The 20096-nt window shown below is 41.9% G+C and overlaps 2 protein-coding genes across 7 annotated transcripts in view; both read left to right on the top strand.

Moving 5' to 3' along the window:
• The window catches only part of ACVR2B (activin A receptor type 2B), a 41453-nt gene extending 28600 nt beyond the window's left edge, over positions 1–12853 (top strand). For 3 of the 4 annotated variants that reach the window (XM_081286314.1, XM_081286313.1, XM_081286312.1), the window contains exons 8-11: positions 1321–1435; positions 2114–2252; positions 2338–2468; positions 3003–12853. In XM_081286314.1, coding sequence (XP_081142440.1) covers positions 1321–1435; positions 2114–2252; positions 2338–2468; positions 3003–3197 — 580 coding nt within the window. In that variant the 3' untranslated portion in view covers positions 3198–12853. Of the gene's footprint in view, positions 1–1320; positions 1436–1841; positions 1999–2113; positions 2253–2337; positions 2469–3002 lie in introns of those variants that run through there. The other variant, XM_081286315.1, reaches the window with a different exon arrangement.
• Positions 12854–15827: 2974 nt separating this feature from the next.
• EXOG (exo/endonuclease G) overlaps positions 15828–20096 on the top strand; it is a gene marked incomplete at its 3' end in the record, with an annotated part of 30015 nt that continues 25746 nt past the window's right edge. For 2 of the 3 annotated variants that reach the window (XM_081285680.1, XM_081285682.1), the window contains exons 1-2: positions 15828–16019; positions 17461–17610. In XM_081285680.1, coding sequence (XP_081141806.1) covers positions 15857–16019; positions 17461–17610 — 313 coding nt within the window. In that variant the 5' untranslated portion in view covers positions 15828–15856. Of the gene's footprint in view, positions 16020–16142; positions 16176–17460; positions 17611–20096 lie in introns of all 3 variants that reach the window. The other variant, XM_081285679.1, reaches the window with a different exon arrangement.

Here is a 20096-nt window from a genome sequence, read left to right as displayed (position 1 = left end):
TTGATGAATCTGGCTTTGAACTCATGATCCTCCTGCCTCAGCCTCCCAAGCTGCTAGGAATATAGGATACACCACTGCACCAGGCCCTTGAACCATACTTTAAGAACCATTTTTAACTTGTCACCATTGTGCTTTACTGAATTGCAGGCAGTAATGCTTGAGAAATGCCTGAATGCTTGAGAAATACCAACCCTTGTAAGGTAGAAACTGTTTCTTCTCCTTATCTTAAAGGTGAAGGAACAGTAGTGCAGAGAGGTTGAGTGCCTTAGACAAGGTCCCGTATAACTAGTTGGTCTGTCTCCATAACTATGAGGGAGGGGAATGAGACTCAGAAGTCCAGGTTTCTAAGCTGAAAGGTCCCTAAGGGTATTAACAGTAGTGATATAGAGGTTGTGTAGACTTGCCATTTTTGTAGGTCAAAAAGTTGAATGTAGGGGCTGGGGATGTGGCTCAGGCGGTAGCGCGCTCGCCTGGCATGCGTGCGGCCCGGGTTCGATCCTCAGCACCACATACCAACGAAGATGTTGTGTCCACCGAGAACTAAGAAAAAATAAATAAATGTTAAAACTCTCTCTCTCTCTCTCTCTGTCCCCCTCTCTCTCTCACTCTCTCTTAAAAAAAAAAAAAAAAATCTAATCTAAAAAAAAAAAAAAAAAAAAAATTGAATGTAGACTCTTGGATATGGTTCCACTTAACAGTAATGCATAGTAAGTTTGCCAGGGGTGGCCCAAAGCATTTTGTTTGCTGCTCACTCAGTTTTATCCTCATAGCAATGCTGGGACAGGTGCTGGGGAAATTGAGGACCAAAGTGGTTCTTATTAAAGAGTGAAAATGAACGCACACTCCAGGACCCTGTTCCACTCTGCCTTTGTGGCCTGTCAGGATCTTTGGCAAGCTAATTTTAAATTCCTGTTTTCACTCACATTCCAAATATTTCTTCCCAGAAAATGTGCATCCCAGGCCAGTGTACCTGTCTCCCAACCCCTCTGAGGATGTGTGGGCTGGCCTTTGATGCTGTGGGGACTGGGACAAGGTCTGACCAGCCATTGGGGTAGGAATTGCTTTGCCAACCTTGACAGAAGTCTTTTATCAAAGGCAGTGAGGGATTCCCACACCATTTTGGGCTCCTGAAGCTGCCTTACCTCTGCACCCAGGCACAGACCCTGCACCCCAGATAGGGTGGGATGATCTGGTCTAGGGGCTCTGGGGCACAGACTCAAATATCTTAAGAGCCAAGGTGGGAGTTAGATCATAATGTTCAAGCACAAGGGATGTTGGATCATGATGTTCTACTTCATTGGGGCCCAATTGTCTCCGCAGGGATTTTAAAAGCAAGAATGTATTGCTGAAGAGTGACCTCACAGCTGTCCTGGCTGACTTTGGCCTGGCTGTTCGGTTTGAGCCAGGGAAACCTCCAGGGGACACCCATGGGCAGGTATTGAGCCTGGACCTGGGAAGTGGGGGGGCTGAACCAGGGTGGATACTCTGGGATTGAGCTGACAACTTCTAGGGGCATGGCTTTGGAGCTAAGAACTCAGGGAACAGAGCTTGTGTTAGCAGTAAAGAAGCCAAGGCCTGGTGGCTTGTGAAGCTTCCCCAGGCCAGTCAGCTAAGAAACCTAGATTCCCTGTTCGGGTTTTGGCCACTTGTCCTTGTGGTCTCAATCTTTTTTTCCCCCCAGTCATAATTATCAATCAAAAAACACAATAGAAAAGTATTAAGACTCTAAGCCAAGAACCTAGAAAAAGTAGCCAAAAAATTAAACCTAGTAAATCATCCCATAGCAGTCAATTTTGATCTTAAGTATTCTCTTCTTGCTTTATTTTTGTTTCAAACCTCAGAAAATACACATCATTGATATAAATGTCTTGTGGTCTTGCTGTTGGAATTTGAAAGCAATTCCATTTTCTACCACTGCTGACTCCAGTGTGGGATATTTTAAAATCATCCGCAGGTACAGTTCATGACCCTGCTGTGAATGCAGTGAGTCAGGGCTTGCTGTCTTTGGTATCCTGCTGTGGTGCACACAGGCTATGGTTTCTGTGCCCTGGCTGAGTGTGCATTTATGCTTGGTTATTGTCTGGAGACCCTGCACTCTTCTGTTCTCATGCAGGTAGGCACCAGACGGTACATGGCCCCTGAGGTGCTTGAGGGAGCCATCAACTTCCAGCGAGACGCCTTCCTGCGCATTGACATGTATGCTATGGGGCTGGTGCTGTGGGAGCTTGTGTCTCGCTGCAAGGCTGCGGATGGTGAGTGGGATAGCAACTTTGGGCATCCTGAGTTGGGAGCTGAGGGGCCTCCATGTCATCCAACCAGGTTTTCTCTTGCCTTCAGGACCCGTGGATGAGTATATGCTGCCTTTTGAGGAGGAGATTGGCCAACACCCTTCGCTGGAAGAGCTGCAGGAGGTGGTTGTTCACAAGAAGATGCGACCCACCATTAAGGATCACTGGCTAAAGCACCCGGTGAGGGGTCTGAGGGCAGGGATTCCACAGGGGCATAGCAGGAGCCTGAAATCAAGGGAGAATGGGACAAAGAGGAAGCTTGTCCATTTTTTAGATCCTAGAAAGGTGCTCCAGGGGCTGTGCGGGGTAAGGTAGAATGATGCCCTCTTCTTGGTTCTCACTATGACTCATATGTTACACTTTGGGCCTTTGTGTTTGGGCTTTGCATAAAATTTGATTTAATACCACTGCTCCAAGGTAAGCAGCTGTATCTCCTCTAGGAGGGGTCTGGATCCCTTCCCTTCGTAAGCTGAGGAGTAGCAATGTTCTGGGGCTGACGGAAGCCAGTGGGCTAAGGGTAGTGGCTATCAGAAAGGCAAGCATGACGATTGCTGCAGTTTCCACCAGGCACCTGTTAATTGACCTGCTGGTGTGGTTTGGCCAATAGGCTTTGACTGATCCTTGGGATCATCATCAAGTTTGGTGTCTTCCATGCTTGTCCTTACTTAGAGGTCTTAACAAGGTGTCTTTTCTCATTCTCCCACTGCTGTACAGGGCCTGGCCCAGCTCTGTGTGACCATTGAGGAGTGCTGGGACCATGATGCAGAAGCTCGCCTATCTGCAGGCTGCGTGGAGGAGCGAGTGTCCCTGATCCGGAGGTCGGTCAACGGCACTACCTCGGACTGTCTTGTCTCCCTGGTGACCTCTGTCACCAATGTGGACCTGCCCCCTAAGGAGTCCAGCATCTAAGCCCAGGACATGAGTGTCTCTCCAGACTCATTGGATCTGAAGAAAAAAGGAAAAAACAAAGTTGTGTTTTGTTTTGGAAATCCCATAAAACCAACAAACACATAAATTGCAGCTGCTATTTTACCTTGACTTTTTATTATTATTATATAATTATTATAATTATTATTATTAATATTATTTTTGGATTGGATCAGTTTTTACCAGCATATTGCTCTACTGTATTGCAAACAGCGGACACGTCAGCAGGCGTTGAGGTGCTGAGCTGTGAATGCAGAACCAGCGCCATGCTGAAGAGCCTCAGCCACCTCCTGTCCTTTGGGATTCATTTTTCCCACTTTCTCTTTGTTTGTCGTCTCAGAATCTGTGACACAAAGAAACCCATCTCCTGTCTTAGGAAACTTAATGCTGCAAACTCTACTTGAGGAACCTTTGAAGACTGTTACATAAGAACATACCTTCCTCAGAAGAGGCATTTCCTCTCTCCTTGGCCCTCACCCCCTCCTCCCCACCACTTTATTATTTTTTTATTGTTGTTGTTTCTCCCTTTTTAGGCAGTGAGCTTAAGAAACAGCAGATGTGTCTTTCACGGATTTAACGGGTGTTGTCCTGATCAAGGAAAAACTGGGATGAGGACGAGGAGTTTGGACTGGGGTTGGAAGGGGAGGATGGTGCTAGGGTAGGATTTGGAACAGAGCTACACTGGACTTGGGCACATTCAGAGCAACATCCTTTGCTGTAGAGGCTACTTCTCAGGTAACCAGGAATTGAGGGCAAGGACCTTGTGGAGGGCGAACATTAAGGGCAAGTGCGGGGTTTGGAGAAAGTCTGAGAGCAGGGGCAGCTCTGACCCACCTGCTGGTCCCACCAGTTTCTTTCTGTTGACCTGGGCTTGGCCTAAGATGAAACATTTTTTCTGCCCAAATTTTAAGATTATGTAGAGGGCAGAAATCATCACAGTTCAGTGAACATTCTTCATTCGATATGAAGCTTGTAAGTATCTCTAATGGAGGAAATATTGAAATTGTTTCCTCCTGGGGCAGTTTAGGAAAATGCCCTTAGGGGGCGCCCTGCACAGCTAGGGCAAGAGAATTCCTGGATGGGCCCCACAAAGACGGCCTGTCTCTCTGGGGACCTTGCAAGCCCTGCAGCTCTGGCTCAGCCCCATGTGGTGACATTACTGACCCCATTCTATGGCTTGTGGACGTGGCTTTCTCCAGACCCCTTAAAGTGGTGCATATTCTAAAAAACGTTTTCTATTATGCCATAACCTTGCTCTAATCAGTGAATGTTCCTAATGCTGCTGTTTCAACATTTGAAAATTTTTAATTTATAAAACATGCTAAATTTTTTTTTCAGACAAAACACACATCCACATATACACACATGCTTTGCTATGTGGCTTCCGAGGTTTAAATTTTAAAAAAAGTAAAAGAATTAAAACTTCACGACCACAGACCACCTCAAACCAGAAATACCTCAGAATTTTCTACTTGTGTAAGTTTTATTATATATTTTGTTAGTTGTGTTGTCTTGTAGTAAGTATATTTTAATGTAAGTTGACTTTTATGACAAGGATGTTTAAAAGAAATAGAGGAAAAAGAAAAAAAGTTTGTCTTCTAGGGAGTACTACCATTTCTGTTTGATAAAGCCCCCTTGTAAATAATTGTCATCGAGTATAGGTTGGCTGGCTGGGCTGAGTCTGGGCGTTCATCACTATTGTTGGTGAAGGCTCCTCCTGGTTTCCTTAGATCATTTTATTTTAAAACAGTGTGTCTCTTAATCTCAAGAGTAGACGAGTTGGCAGGTGATGGAGAGAGGTTGACCTGGGTAGACTGAAGAGGGCTGCTACCTCCTGGGTTATTTGGAAGGTCAGATGTTTCCCATAACTTGATTGGTTGATGTTCAGAATAACCTATGACCCCACTTTAATTTGTAAAACTGTGACCCTTATACCCGCATGAGGTAATTTTACCTGAGATTAAATTCCTTCAGTAGATGAGCAGTAGTAATACTGGAGGGGATTAATAGCACCAGTGGCCACACACTATGCCCTGAGGGCAGTTGCCAGAGCTGCTTGTCTGGGGTAGAGGGTGTGGGAGTCTGAGTGTGAAGGACCAGCTCACATTTGGGTGGCTGCTCCACTCAGTTGCTGTGTGTGGCATCTGGGCCTTCTGCTTGTGGGTGTCCTTTTCTCTGAGTGGGTACGGGATGCTGTGGGAGGCCAATTTACTTCCCTGTCCAAGCTCAGTTTTTGCTTCATGGGTCAAAATGTGGACTGGCCAAGTGGTTACTGGGACAGATGGTTTTCTTTTTGTTTTGGTAAGCTATGTCTTTTTTTTTTTCTGTTTTATTTTGTGCTGTGGTAATTTTCTTCCCTTGGAATAATTTTTAACAGCAAACAGGCCTTACAGCAGTTGCTTTTCTTTTCCACTTATTTCTTTAAGAAGCTTTAAAATATTTATTGAAAAGTGCCATATCTACTTTTTTTTAGCTTTTTCCTCAGGCAGTGGGGGCATCTCCACTTTTCACCCTCAGAAGAAACAAATAAACCACTAATAAATGTAGCTAATTCACTGCAGGAATAATCAGATCACTAATTCTACCCAGTGCCAAACACTAAACCCCAACTTCCCTGTTTGGTTTTTCATTTCCTCTGGGTGGTTGGTTTTCTTTTGTGCACTGGCTTAATTCTTTTGGCCTGGCCAAAGGAGCGTTGAGCCCTGGCTCTGTGGGACCTTCTGGTTGGGGTGCAATACAGGAGGGCAGGCATACCTTTTCTCTGAGTGGCTTTTCTTCGCTGACCCCTCACCCAGGCCCTGCAGTGGCCCTGTGGGGCCTTGACATCAGAATGGAGTGTAAGGAGTGGTATCTATTTGGTGTGGCTGGGAACAGGGAGAGTTTGGGGGTTTGTGCAGTTCTCAGGGCTTCAGGCTGCCCCCACTACTACCCCTACTCTGTGCTGCAAGGTGCTTCCTTTAGCTCCAGGTGGCACATTTGGTTGCTACTGGCTGGAAGGTGGGTGATTTCTATCCACCACCTTCTGGGAGCTTGGGTAGGCCTTTTGCCACTGGGTAAACGTTTCATTTGCTGCTATCATGTGCTCTGTGAGTTGGGAGACTCCTAGAGTCCTGATATGCATCTGTGATGGTGGTGATTGGATCATAGGGCCTCTGCCTATGTTTCTGTCCACAGATTTCATGTAACATCCACTTTTGGGGCATCCATAGAACTGCTATTTTTATTTTACTTTTTTGCTCCAAGCTTTGTGGAAGACTTGTAAATAAGGCCTGGTCTCATTGTCCCTGCCCATGGGAGGCACTGACCCAGCCCTGTAGGTTTACAGGGGGCCAAATCAGGGAAGAGAAGTAGCCAAGGATCCTTGCTCTTTCCTTTCCAGTGTTCTGTCATCTAAGCAGCCCCTGGCTTTGGGGATGGGCTTCCATAGATAATGTCCTGGTTGAAAACCCCTGTAATAACTGGGATTTTATCCTTAGCTAGAGATCCGGAAATGAACCAGAGAAGGAGGAAGCAAGTAAAGACAGAGGCCACTGTGTCACAGTGTCCTACAGAGGGTCCTCAGTGATAGGGTGAGCAGGGGAGGCCATGGACATATCATCAGAGCATACTGGGCTGGCATGAGCTGGATTTTCTCCTGAGACCATTGGTCCTTAGCAGGAGGGAACAAGAACTGCAGATGGGGTGTTCTGGGGAGAAAGGGGAAAATCTGGCTACAAGGCAAAGTGGTGCCAGCTGCTTGAGTCTGAATTTATCCTATCCCCAGTTGGGGCCATTTGTGCAGAATAAGAAGCACATTGCCTAACATTGAATATCACCTTCTGCTCACATATTCTGAGCAAAGGGAAGGGGCTGTCCTCTCCAGGCTACCAAACTTGCCTCAAGAGGCTAGGTCAGCTCTCCTGACATGCTTGATGCTTTAGGAAGCATAGCACTCGATCCTGTAGTTCTGCTTTACGGCCTTTCTTTCCATTTGATCACATTCATATTCTCTCTGTCCTACTAACTATGCCCTGGGCTTGGGCTATATGTGTTTTTTTTCCTTGGGAACCTGATCTGTGTATTGAATGTTCTTCATGTGCTCTGTGTGTCTCAGAAAAGCCTGTCATGTGGCCCCTATGGTAGAGCCACAAAGGCAGGGAAATGATAGTCCCATCCAAAATGGGAGGACTAGGTGGCCCTCTTACAAATAGAATTTTACCTTTTTTAGTATGTAAAGTTCCTAGTACCTACTGGTAATAATGAGGATTTGCTGTGGTTGTTGTTTGTTTGCTTGTTTTTTGCTAAGTAATATAGTAAGCATATGAGTTTTTAGGATTGGAACTAGAAGTTAAATAATCATTATTCTCAAGAACTTGGCTCACTAGAAACTTAACTAAATTGGAAAGGTGTCCAGTAGTTCAGTTTGATTTTGTCTTTATTGCAGCCTGTTGGGTTTTCATTGGTGTACTTTTGGAGAGATGACTAGGCCTGGTACACATTTCAGGGGCATTAGACCACACCTTTTCAAGAAGTGCAGTACATCTATTATTTACATGGTAGGGGAGCATCCAGAAAGGGGACAATATGGACTTTCCTTCACACTTGGGTGACATGACTTCTTCTTGATCAATGGCTATTTGCAAAAGCTAAACTGATAAAATACTCGGCAGCTAATGTGTTCAGCCTAGTAATAAGGAATTTAAGACTTGATCAATATGTTTTAGATGAACAGGCCCAGTAATTCACTTGATGAACTGTGTTATTTTCTCAGTCTGTATTTTAAACATTTAATGCATTCAGGGTTATATTCATAGTTCTTTAAGTAAGATTCCAGGTAGTTGATTTGTAACCAGCAGTCTACCTATGAATGTATCCCAAACCTTTAGAAGGCTTGGAATAGTTTTTTGAGATAATAATTTAGTTTTGTAGGAAAAAAGAAATTGAAGTTTAAAATACCCTTAATCCAGTTGATCCAATCACATTTTTTAAGACAGTAAGTTCAAAAGGCCTAGCAGCTGTCAACAAAAGTCCAAGTTATTTAGTGGGATATTTTGAATGTGCACGTTTCACACCTGTTTGGGGGTCCACTGTAAATTTGATTTGGACAAGAATTTGAATGTAAAGTATTTATCACTGTTTAAGTTTTTATCAAGTTTTAACATTTTCATGATGGTATCTTCCAGGTATGAATGAAGCAAGACTTCAGTTGTGGTACTCCATGTATATCCTGTAGTGCCAAAACAGTGATACTTTATTTGCTCCTATGGCAGCTTGTAGAGATAACTGAAGTGGTTTTTCCTTAAGAATTAAAATGCATATTCTCTAAACACCTGAGTGGGTGATGGGCTCTGCGCTGACCTTTTTTCCTCTGGGGCAGTATCTTCTGATAGTCTAGGGTTTAGGCAGTCACAGGACACTAAAGAAACATACATGTAGCTGTATGGATGTATGCAGTATGTTATTTAAAGGAGGGCTATTTTGGATGCCTACAGAAGTGTGACATTCATTTGCAAAGTTTATGTTGTTGAGCTCACAGTTAAGAAAATTGTGACCCATTAGTCAGTTGGCTTACCCCCTCGCCCCCAGTCAGTGACGATGGGTCTTTTTGAATGAATGAATTGTGTCTTGAGTTCTGGGAACTTCCACTGTTGGGTTGGGTATGAACCCATTCCCTGACTCTCCTAATCATGTTTGCATCAGTACTGTTAGATAGCATTGTAAATAAAAGAATAGGTTATATAATAGAGACATAACACTTGAAATTTTACTTCAAAAAATCTATAGCTCTACATATATATTTAGTTATATCACCTGACAGATTTCTTCTACACAGTGTGGAGATTGTTTTATACCACAGATTATTTTTATAAAGTCTAGTGAGTTTGAATAAGAATGCTTTTGTAATCAGAGCTACTGAGCTTTACCTTTCAGGATAAATGTACACTGGAGCATGAGGGGTGTGAATTTTTACTTAGCACTCACACAGATTCTTGTATACACTGGCAGCCTAGAGTCAATTTATGATTCTCCTGGCCAAAATTCTCACTTGTGGCTGTGAAGCACAGATGCTTCAGCTAGGCTCCTTACAGACCTGAAGGAGGGGGGGCCTGCAGTGTGTTTGACATTTATGCTTCCTCCTGAGATTTCTGAACAAAGGGTTCTGAGGTTAAACATTCGGTTGTAAGCTCCTGACACAAAATATAGTTGTGTTGAGGGTATTTGGGGAATGGAAATTTTATGGGGCACAGATTGGGGCAGGATGCACAAGAAAAAGATTTAGGCTACAAAAACTTTAAAATGGGGATTTATTGGTTTGAGTTCCACTAAACTGAATTACCTAGGACTAAATTATTAAGTTGAATAATTCTTGGATATGGTCAGAATTGGGTAGGGCATGTGGACATAGTGATAAATTAAATGAAGAGCTACCGGCATATCTTGTCCCCGGTGGTCAGGGCCTTTGGAGATGAGAGTGAGTGGTTGGCTCACTGCTTTAATCTGTTGAATCAGCCAGGAGCCTACTGAGGAAACTAGAAACCCAGTAATAGCAGGGCATCTTTCACATGTCCACAGAGGTTTTTTCCACTTTTCCCACAAAGGTGTCAGCATCACTGTCATCAAGTGGAAGGGGGTTTCATTTTAACCTTTTTAATTTTGGGTAGAGAGTGGATGGTTATTTGAGTGCAACTTTTGATGGGGATCTAGGGAAACTGAATAATTAAGCCAAATCCTAGTGTCCATAATGGCTGGCTTTGAGGCCCAGGTAAAGGCCTGACCCCCACACTCTGCCTACTGGCTTCGGGCCATGGCTTCCAGAGGTACACTGGAGGTAGTTGATGTGTCATTTAAAGCCAGCTGTGCTTTCTGTTCCTTCTGGTTTAGAGTGTAGTTTACACTTCACCCTTTTATACTTAAAACAAATGTAGTTCCAGCAGATCCAGTAGCACTCCAGGAACCAACCCACACTCCTTTCTCTGTTCCCATAAAAGGACATTTCTCTGCTCTCCAGCCACCTGTCTTGGAATGTAATTTTGTTGTGCCTTTGTTTTTGTCACCCTCCTCCTCCAAAAGCAACTGCTGTAAGCTTTTTTCTACTTGTCTTTTCTATCCCCAAATCCCTTGCCTTTTTCCTTTTTCCCAGCTCTAATTTCTGGATGCACTTGTGTGATCCAGGTCTTTTAAGAACCAGTTACCTCAGACCTCATGTTGAATGGTGTCACCATCTGGGTCCTCTTGATACTGCAGACTTAACATAACACACGCAGGAACTCTGCTGAGTGTGGGCACTTAAACTTGTTTTAGTGAAACAAGGACTGAGAAGGGCTTCTGGTGATCTCATCCTGGCTGTGGTGGGGTTGGTCTGGAGTGTCATCTGAAGGTGCTTCCTGCACTCCTCTGCATTCTGCCGTTTTCAGTATTCTTGTGTGTCTGATTAAGTGAAGCAACTTAACTGGCTGATCTTGCATGCAAACTAGTTCCAAAGATGAGCTCTTTGTAACACATTTCCAGTCTCTAAAAGCTCACATGTAGAACATTCCTTTAAATGGCAGGATAAAAACCCACCATCCACCACAGTGCATTTTTGGGAAGATGTCTGTAGCATATGTTGCTGTGAAATTAGGCCTTGTTGGGATATGGCTGTTTGTCATTATGATGTATTTTAAATAAATAAATAAATATATATATATATATATATATATATATATATATATATATATATTTTTTTTTTTTTTAAAGAGCCTTTTTTACCAGTTCAAGAAGCTTAATTAACCAGCAGTCACCACATCTGAATTTTGTCTCTGGGGCATAGATGGCAGACCAAGATTAAAAGTGGTAACTCAATGATGCCATCTGCCTGTCTGGCTGTCCTGCTGCCCTGCTGACCATGGGACACCAAGGTCATTGTGTTCCCAGTGGGTCCAGGCTCAGCCCTTTGAGTGTTTGATCTTTGCCCCTTTCAGTGGACTGTTGACTTCAGTCCCTGCAAGTGCTTTAGCCCAAGTGGGGTTTTCTCAGAGCACTGCCATGAGTTAAGTATATGTTTAGCCAAATAATTTCTCGGTAAGGGAAAAATGCAGTCATCCAAATTTTACAACAATGACAGAGATTCAAGTAGGAAAGATTAGGCAACATCTGAGTTTTAATTTGAAAAGTGTCCAAGTCATTGTCAGGCCATCTAGGATCGAATGATTCGCTAGAGATTCTTTGGGAGACCCCATCTGAAATACTAAGACCACCAGTGAGGGGAACAAGTGTTAAAATGCCAGCGGCTTTTCCCTCTCATTTTTTTTTTTTTTTTTGAGAATTCTGTAAAAATGCAAAGAAAATTGAGTGGTACTTTAGAGTTGAAGGAGAGAGTTACCGCAGATTAGAAACATATTTCTAGATTTCATTTCCATGCCACAAATCCACATGATGCCATTTTTCAACTGTACAGAAGAATCTGCTTTTGAATCTGACATAATTGTAATGGTAATGTCAAAGGCCAAATTTTCACTTGTTAATACTTTCCCACATTTGTCCTTGAATCTAAATAACTTTATACAGTACTATAAATTTAACTTACATCGAGTTTGATGTCAATTCTTGTGAAAAGAGCTTTCTGCATATAATAGACATACAGTTAAAGAACACAGCAGAGTACAAAGTTTTCAGGAACAGTTTTGGAACCAACAGAAAATGTCACCTTTTATTTACCATCTTATATATCAGTTTTACCAGCTACTTCTGAATTTGTACATTATTTGTAAGGAAAAGGAGGAACACCCTAAGACTTGTCTAACCTAGTGGAGAATGTGTGTGTTGGGCTTAGGATGGTAGCTAAGTCTTATTGAGCTGTGTTATCTAACTTGTATATACAAATTGTAATTAAAAGTTTGGATTCACCTGTTTCTCACAGTTTAAAACGACAAGTAATCACAAACGCTTGAATTGTGACTAGTGTATGATTTAAGACTGTAGAAGCAAGGAAGCTCTTTCAAGTGCTAAAACTAAAAACTTATAGTTTTTGGCTCAAATTCAATAAGTACTGTTTGTATACCAGGATATGTGAGATGTAAATGTAGTAGGTCACTTTTCACCCTTGTAGCTATACAATAAAAATTTTGTAGAACAGAAATAGCTTGTACTACTGAATTAACAAAAGTTATACTAAAGTATCATGTTTTTAAAAAAAAAAATATATATATATATACAGAGTTAAGCTTGTTGCTGTTACCCTGTCTGGATTTGAAAAGTGTGCTGATTTATATATATATATACACAGACACATATATATATTACACACACACACACACACACACACACACACACACACACACCCTAAAATGGCCTGAAGCAGACATCCATGTAATTACAGTTGTGAAATGAAAACATTTTGGAAAGAACATTGTATCATAGTTCATTCATTTGCAGTGGATCTTTGTTCCTTTTTACTGTGGTACTTTTAGAAATGAGTGTCAAGTTTGAAATTAGATCTGCTAAATTGGGGTTTTGCTGCTTGAACTCTGCACTGGGTCCTCAAATAAACCGATGTGAATGTAGTCCCCCCCCCCCCCCCCCTGTGTGAAGCAGCAGCCACACCCCAACAGAATAGGAGGAAAAATCTAGAACTATTTCAAGTTTTATCTTTTTGTATATGAAAATAAAATAATAATAATAATAAACACTTTGTTGTCTCTTTTAATCATGGGGCAGGGGATTGAAATTTCTTTTCATGGGAATTAGAAAAAAAAATAATGGCATTCCCCTGCTTACAGGACTGGTGCCTGTAAGTGTGCCTGTGAGTTCTGCTTGATTCACATGCTGTTGTTGGTGGCTGCAGACCTAGTCTGTGGTGGGGCTGGAGCCAAGCACAGTTCTTCATTTCTGTAATTGAGAAGTCCAGGGCCTACTTAGGAACACTGCAGGCTTCTCATAAATGAACTGATCTGGGACTCTGGGTAAGTTCCTGCAGAGCAGGGGTGTGTTTTCCAGATCATCAAGATCCCACCCTCCCACCCATTCCTATACTTTGCAAATGACCCTGAGCAATATTTTTATAAGTGGGAACAGAGAAGCCTTGAAGGAAAGTTGTATTCAGAACTTGCAGAATACAAGTCCTGCCATTGCCAAACTTGGCTAAGTACCCCAGTCACTAGCAAGCTACTTAAAAAAAAAAAAAAAAAGGCATGAGCCCCTAGATCTGAATCAGTAAACCAAATCTCGTGTTTTGGAGATCCTAACTTAAGTCTCACTAAACTGAAACATGGTTGGTTCCTTGGTAATAAAATAATTATGGCCTCTACAACCTAACCAAGAAAACAGGAAAGCCTCAAAGTACCTGCTTTCTGCAATAAAAATGTATTTTGCAGGGCTCAAGACTAGTGTTTAAATGTTGAAGTGCAGAAAAGACCCTTTGAATCTTTCCAGTGGGCTTAATGTTCCCCTTTTAATTTGTCTTTTATTAGGATTAAGCAACCTGCATGATAACTTCTGGAGGAATTTTTGATCAAGGGGCTTTTTATTTAGGGACTGCTTGTAAATCTTTGGCTCTCTCTGTTCTTTCAGATTTAGAAAGCTCACTTTTTGTTAGCGATTGCCCCTGAGGAGCTGGAGAATGAATGACAGGAAGGCAAAAGGCTGACATTTTTGATAAAGGATCCTGGGGGTGGAAAAGCTGAAAGGCTGAACCTCAGGGCCCATCTGATCATATATTTCCTTCAGCAAAGGAAACCTTCACCAAAAGATATTTTACACAGGAGGTGGTTTATAAAAACAGGTTTGTCTGAGAGCAAATATGGGAGGGCTCAGGCCATTTGGTCAGGCACCCCTAGGGAGCATTTAGGGTTTCTCCATTTCCATTAACACTTTAAAAACTAGCATAGTCCCCTCATATTATAGGTAAGCAAACTGGCTCAGAGAAAGTTTGACTACCCAATATCAAGTAGCCCAACCAATTCCTCTTGGGGTCAAAGTATGGATTTACCCTTTCTTCCAAGTGCAGGATCTGGATGAGGAAAATGATCTACCATTATCTCTTTCTGAATTTAGCACAGTGCCCAGCATTTAGTGAAGGCCTTGAGAAATGATTCTAAAGCGACTGTATTTAATAACATTCTGGTAGATGCTGCCAAAGTAGCCTTGAAATCTATAGATAGTAGTATTTGGTTGAATTTTCAGGATTCTTGATTGCAAGTGATGGAAACCACTAGGCAAAAAGGGGCTCCAATAGAAGATCCTAGGGGGGGAAAAAAAAACAAGCTAAGCCTTGGGAAAGGCAGGTTGGGCTTGAGGAAAGCCAGCGACACAGCATTGTAGACCTTATCTGTGTCTCAGCATTTCTTCCATTATTGCTCAGTATGGGACCAGATGCATCTGTTCATTTGTCTACTTGGCAGAAAACAATGCTGCAGACTGGTAGTTTGAGTCACAGCTTTGTTGCCTGATCCAAAGTCCTTAGAAATGACTCTAGTTGACCTAACTTTTACACAATCAGAGCCAGAGACCCACAGGATTATATAATGTGACTTCAGAAGAGGTACTGCTAGGGAGGGGCAGCCTCCTGTTTGAGACTGGCAAAAACAGCCTGTACTACAGTTAAGTGATCATCACTGAGATCAGACGAAAGATATTGCTACTAGTTGTCTAAGAAATGGGAAACATGAAGTTCTGCAAAGAACTAAGTCCACATGGAAAGCTGGAGATTGTGTTGCAGTGAGTTTTTTTTTTTTAAGTGGGGATTTATGAAAAAAAATACATTGTGTGTGTATACATACACATAATATATTGTCAACAGGCATTCAGCAATCTAAATTTTAAATTCTATCAAGACAAAGTGGCTCAAAAATCACTAATATTTATAGAGGGCTTAAAGATATGCCCTGGGCACTTCACTAAATGCCCTAATGTGTCCTCTCCTTTAATCCTTACAAGAACCCTAGGGTCTAAGTAGTTGTAGTACTCTGGCTTAAAAAAAAAGGAAACAGAAGCCTAAAAAGGTGAAGCAACAAACCCAAGGTGGAAAGCAATTGAGGGGGTTCCAAACTTTTGCACTCTGGTCCAAGGTCTTGAGCCACCACGGAGAACTGGCTTGCCAAGAAACTCTATAGGATGTACAAAGCTATTTTTAGAAGTTATAATTTCGAAACCATATGACTTTGAAGCCAGGTGTCATAAAGAAGCCAGTGTGGCATAGATTTTGGAACCAGATTTCGAATTTAAGTCTCAATTCTGGGTATCTGAGGTGGACCATGTGCAAGTGTTTATTCACCTAGTCAATGAAAGTAAAGGTATTCGGACTGTGTATGCACACTATTAAGACCTTAAGACGTGGGATGTGGGTCCGTCGTGGTAGGCCGCTTGCCTTGCACGAGGCCCTGGGTTCAGTCTCCAGTAACACCACCTCCACCACCTTCAAGACGTCATACTCTACCACACTACCAGGTGGGTCGGCCAGATATAGATGGGGGTAGCTCCTGGTCCTTCAGGTTTGTCACCAGGGGGCGCGCAAGGACTTAAGCTGCGAGGGCGTGTCTAGGCTCTGGATCTAGCATCTCTGGGAAGCTCGAAACACAGCACTGCGGATCGCGCATGTGTCTCGATCCTGCGGCTGCGATTGGTCGTCGGGCTTCGGACCCACAGTGCACATGCGCAGTGGCAAAAAGATTGGAAGCACGGGAGAGATGGCTGCGAAGAGTTTTGCTTCCAGACTTAAAGGCTCCCGGCGATTTCTGAGTGGTTTCCTGGCCGGGGCTGTAGTGGGCGCGGCAGGAGCAGGGCTGACGGCCCTGCAGTTTTTTCGGAGCCGGGGCGCTGGGGCTGCGTTGGCAGCGAGGGAGCCGGACGGTAAGTCTGTGGACCCGCCCTCCGGGCCCGGTCCAGGTGGCAGCTCGAAACCCTACGCGCCCCTCTCTGCCTTTGCGCGGTCGGCCTCCCTGCCCCCTTTCCCGACCTTAATTTTCTCTGCAGATCTCTCCCTTCGTCCCCGAGTAATTCACCAGGGTATGTATTTTTTTTTTTTTAATGCCTGTGTCCTTCACTAGATCGTTAGCCCCATCAGCGTTGAGACTGTCTTTTTTTGTTCACCTTATGCCTAGCACGGTACAGAATTGGCATTCAAGAAGTATGGATGGAAAAGGAGATGAACTCATAGTTTTGGCAGATTAGCTAACCACCCTTATTTTCACTGTTCCAATGAATAATACGCTAGCCTTTCCTCAAATTACCAGGTGCCTTATCTATTGCCGAACAAAGACCAAAGTCTTGTTTCTTGCACTTTCTCAGACATGCTAATTTAATTTAATTCGTTACTTCCTTTATTTATTTATTTATTTTTTGAGTGTTGAGGTTGAACGTATGCCCCCAGTCCCACATGCTAGGCAAGGGCTCTACCACTGAGCCATATCCCTATCCCTGACTTGCTCTTTTTGAGCAAGAGAACTGATCTGGTGGTTGAAGACTGAAGAAGTCATCCGAAAGATTCGCCACTAAAGAGTGTGCTTGGTTTCTTCCCCTAGGAAAAAACAGTACCCCATTTTATTGTCTTGCTACAAGGCACATCTCTGTCCTTAGTAGGAGACTGTCAGTGAATGATAGTCTGTGAGTGTGTGTGTGTGTGTGTGTGTGTGTGTGTGTGTGTTGCTGGGGATGGAACCTAGGGCCTTGTGCATGCAAGGCAAGCACTCTACCAACTGAGCTATATCCCCAGCTCCTGAATGATAGTGTTTTAAAAAACTTAAGCTAAGACTGTGATTTTTGTCTCCACACTTAATCCACATTCACTCTTAAACTCCACGCTCAATTTTAAAAATAAAGAGGCAGGCTCTTTCCCCTTCAATCACGGGAATGATTCATTACCATGACATGGAGTGAAAATAGGACCTACAGAATGTAATAACTCATGTTACCATTTGGTTGATCGCCTGAAACATATATTTTAAAAATATTATACAGAACTTTTAATAGGGGTTTTCTGTTGCCATTGACAGAATATACTGCAAAGGACATTGCAAATAAAGCAGAAACAAACTGATTGCAACTATTTGCCCTAAATGATGACTGGGTAGAAGAGATACTAAGTACCTCTTCCATCCATACTTCTTGAATGTCAGTTCTGTACCAGGTACCACGCTAGACATATGGTGAACAAAGGATGGTTGAGTAGAATTCTGAGCTAATTCTTTTTAAATGTCACACCTGTTCTTATAATCTTTTGTTCTTAATTAGAGTCACTAATTATTTGCTGTTTTTGTCCTCTCTCTCTTTCTCTCTCCTTTATAATTTTTAGAATCTGCAGAAAAGGCTGTATTGGAACAATTTGGATTTCCTATAACTGGAACAGAGACTAGGTGTTATACTAATCATGCCTTGTCTTATGATCAGACAAAGCGGGTGCCTAGATGGGTTCTCGAACATATATCCAGAAATAAGATAATGGGTAAGTGGTTGAAAAGAAATTGAAGTAAAGGTATCAGGGAAAGATGTTTCTAAATTTTTAACAAAGTTATTCAATATTTTCAACCTTTTTTTTTTTTTTTTTTAACCTCACAGCACATGTAGGAAATGATACTTATATGGCTTACTAATTAAATGGACCCTGCTTGGCAGCCAGGGAGCCCCCAGATCCTTCCCAATTGTTTCAGAGGCTGACAGAATTCAAATCGTGACACTTGAGATGGGGTGCTCTGTTTTGTTGTTGCTGTAAGGAGCATCCTTTTTTTTTTTTTTTTTTTTTACCTCAAGTGCCTACTGTGTGTTGGGCACTGTGTTAACTCTTGGGGATATAGCAGTGACCAGAGTAGATGGTCTCTGTCCCTATGAAACTTTCAGTTGGGGGAATAGATTGACCTATTAAATTATCGTGAATATGTAATTATAATTGGTAACTTCTCTGAAGGAAGTGATTACAAGTTAAGGTAGCATAATTAAGGAACAGTAAAGAGTATGATGAGAGATTATAATTAGAGAACATAATTTTGATTAGTGAGACTTCTCTGATAAAGTAGACTAAAGGGTAGACGGATGTTACCTAGACAATAGGGATTGGTTGGCCATGGAATGTGGAAAAGAACATTCTTGGTGCAAAGAAGCACATTTTTTTATCTGTGAAGGCCTCAGTGTAGAGGTGAGTTTGTTCCTTTAGGAAACTAAAAGAAGGACAGAAGGGAGAATGTGATGTTAAGTGAGACTGGAGAGGTAGGCAGGTCTGATTGTGTGTCTTTACAAGATTTCTTTAATTAAGATTATGAGACCTTGCAGTTTGGGTAGCCGAGGCAGGAGGATTATGAGTTTAGAGCCAGCCTACAACGCAGCAAGGCCCTGAGCAACTCAGGGATGTGGCTTAGTGGTTAAGTGCATCTGAGTTCAATCGCTGGTACCCAAAAAAAAGATTTATCAAATCTTTTTTTTTTTTTTTAATTTGTTCTAATTAGTTATATATGTCTGTAGAATGCATTTTGACATATTGTACACAAATGGAGCACAAGTTCTCATTCCTTTGGTTGTACATGGTGCAGAGTCCTTCCAATAGTGTAATCATACATGTATATAAGGTAATAATGTCTCTCATTCTACCAAGATTATCAGAATTTGACGATGAGTATCAAATTTGTTTCAAGGTAGATCCTTCCAGTTTACTCTCCCACCATTACTGTTTGTCCTTCCTCCCCATCCATATGTGTATGAGCATTTTTAAACTTTTATCAGTTTAATAACTGATTATAGTTGTGCTTAATTGATTATCAGGGAAGGATAACATTTTTGTGAATTGTTCTTTTCTGTAAATTGTTCTCTATCTATTTTCAGTTTGGATAGCTTTTTTTTTTTTTTTTTAGTATTTCTGTTAAGGGTATTCCTTTCATTACAGTTGTTTTGTTCCTATTTTGTTATTTGCATTTGAATTTGCTATGTAGAACATATGTTACTTTTATTTTGCTTTAAAATCTGTGCTATATCTGAATATTAAAATGCTAATATTAAAAAGAATGTGTACTTTTCTAGGGTATACACCCCACAGCATGGCAGGAGGCTTGGAATGTACTTTCTGCTAGAGGGAAGCTGATATAGTTGAAAACCTTATCACAGAAACTGAAAGTTGATTATAAATTTATGTCAAGAGAAGCCCGCTTGATTTTATAATAAATTTTTATAGCAAAAATGTTCCCAATGTAGAAGGAATTCCTTTACTAATTTTTTTCCTATTAATTATCATTTTCAGAAGCATATAAGAAAAGCAGTGCATTTTATATTGTAAATACCTTGAGTTTCAAAGTAGTAAAATAGAACCAATTAATAGTTTCAAAGTAGTTTCAAAGTAGTAAAATAGAACCAATTAATATTTGAAAAAAGAAAGCAGTACACCTGGATTTTACTTGTCTTTGGTGTAAAGAGTCTTCTGGTTTCAGTATTGACAGACTAAGTTATTAAGGCTAATTCTCTTTCTGAAAATTATAATGTTATTAGCAGTATATAAAATAATTTTTAAAAATCACTTTTAGAAAATGAAGAGCCAACAGGATGTTGGAGAATTGCCAGGCAAAATCTGGGGCAAAGACAGAGAGACAAGGTCAGTCCCTGCAAATTTGCCTTGGATTTCACAGCCTTATAGGGTGAGAAGGATTAAAGGAAAGACTAGGGCTCACCCAGGGTAAGTTGTCTTATAGGAAACACTTCTCCCCCATTAACCTGGAACTCCAAAGGGCTATACTCTTGGGGAAGAGTAAATCAGAACTAACCTGCCTATATGCTGTAGGGTACTATATGGAAAGTTGTCTTGACATTAGCAGAGGCATCAAATGGGAAGCTTGTTTCAGAGAGGCAGAGGCTACAAACTGTCCCATCTGCAGACTGGTATCCCAAACCTGTGCAGAGGAGAGAACCTTAATTCCTGAACTTGGTTTAATATGGTCACTACTGGTAATGCTG

Source organism: Spermophilus citellus (genome assembly GCF_964194105.1).
Source record: "Spermophilus citellus genome assembly, chromosome: 3".
NCBI lineage: Eukaryota > Metazoa > Chordata > Mammalia > Rodentia > Sciuridae > Spermophilus > Spermophilus citellus.
This window is presented reverse-complemented; position numbering and strand designations above follow the sequence as displayed.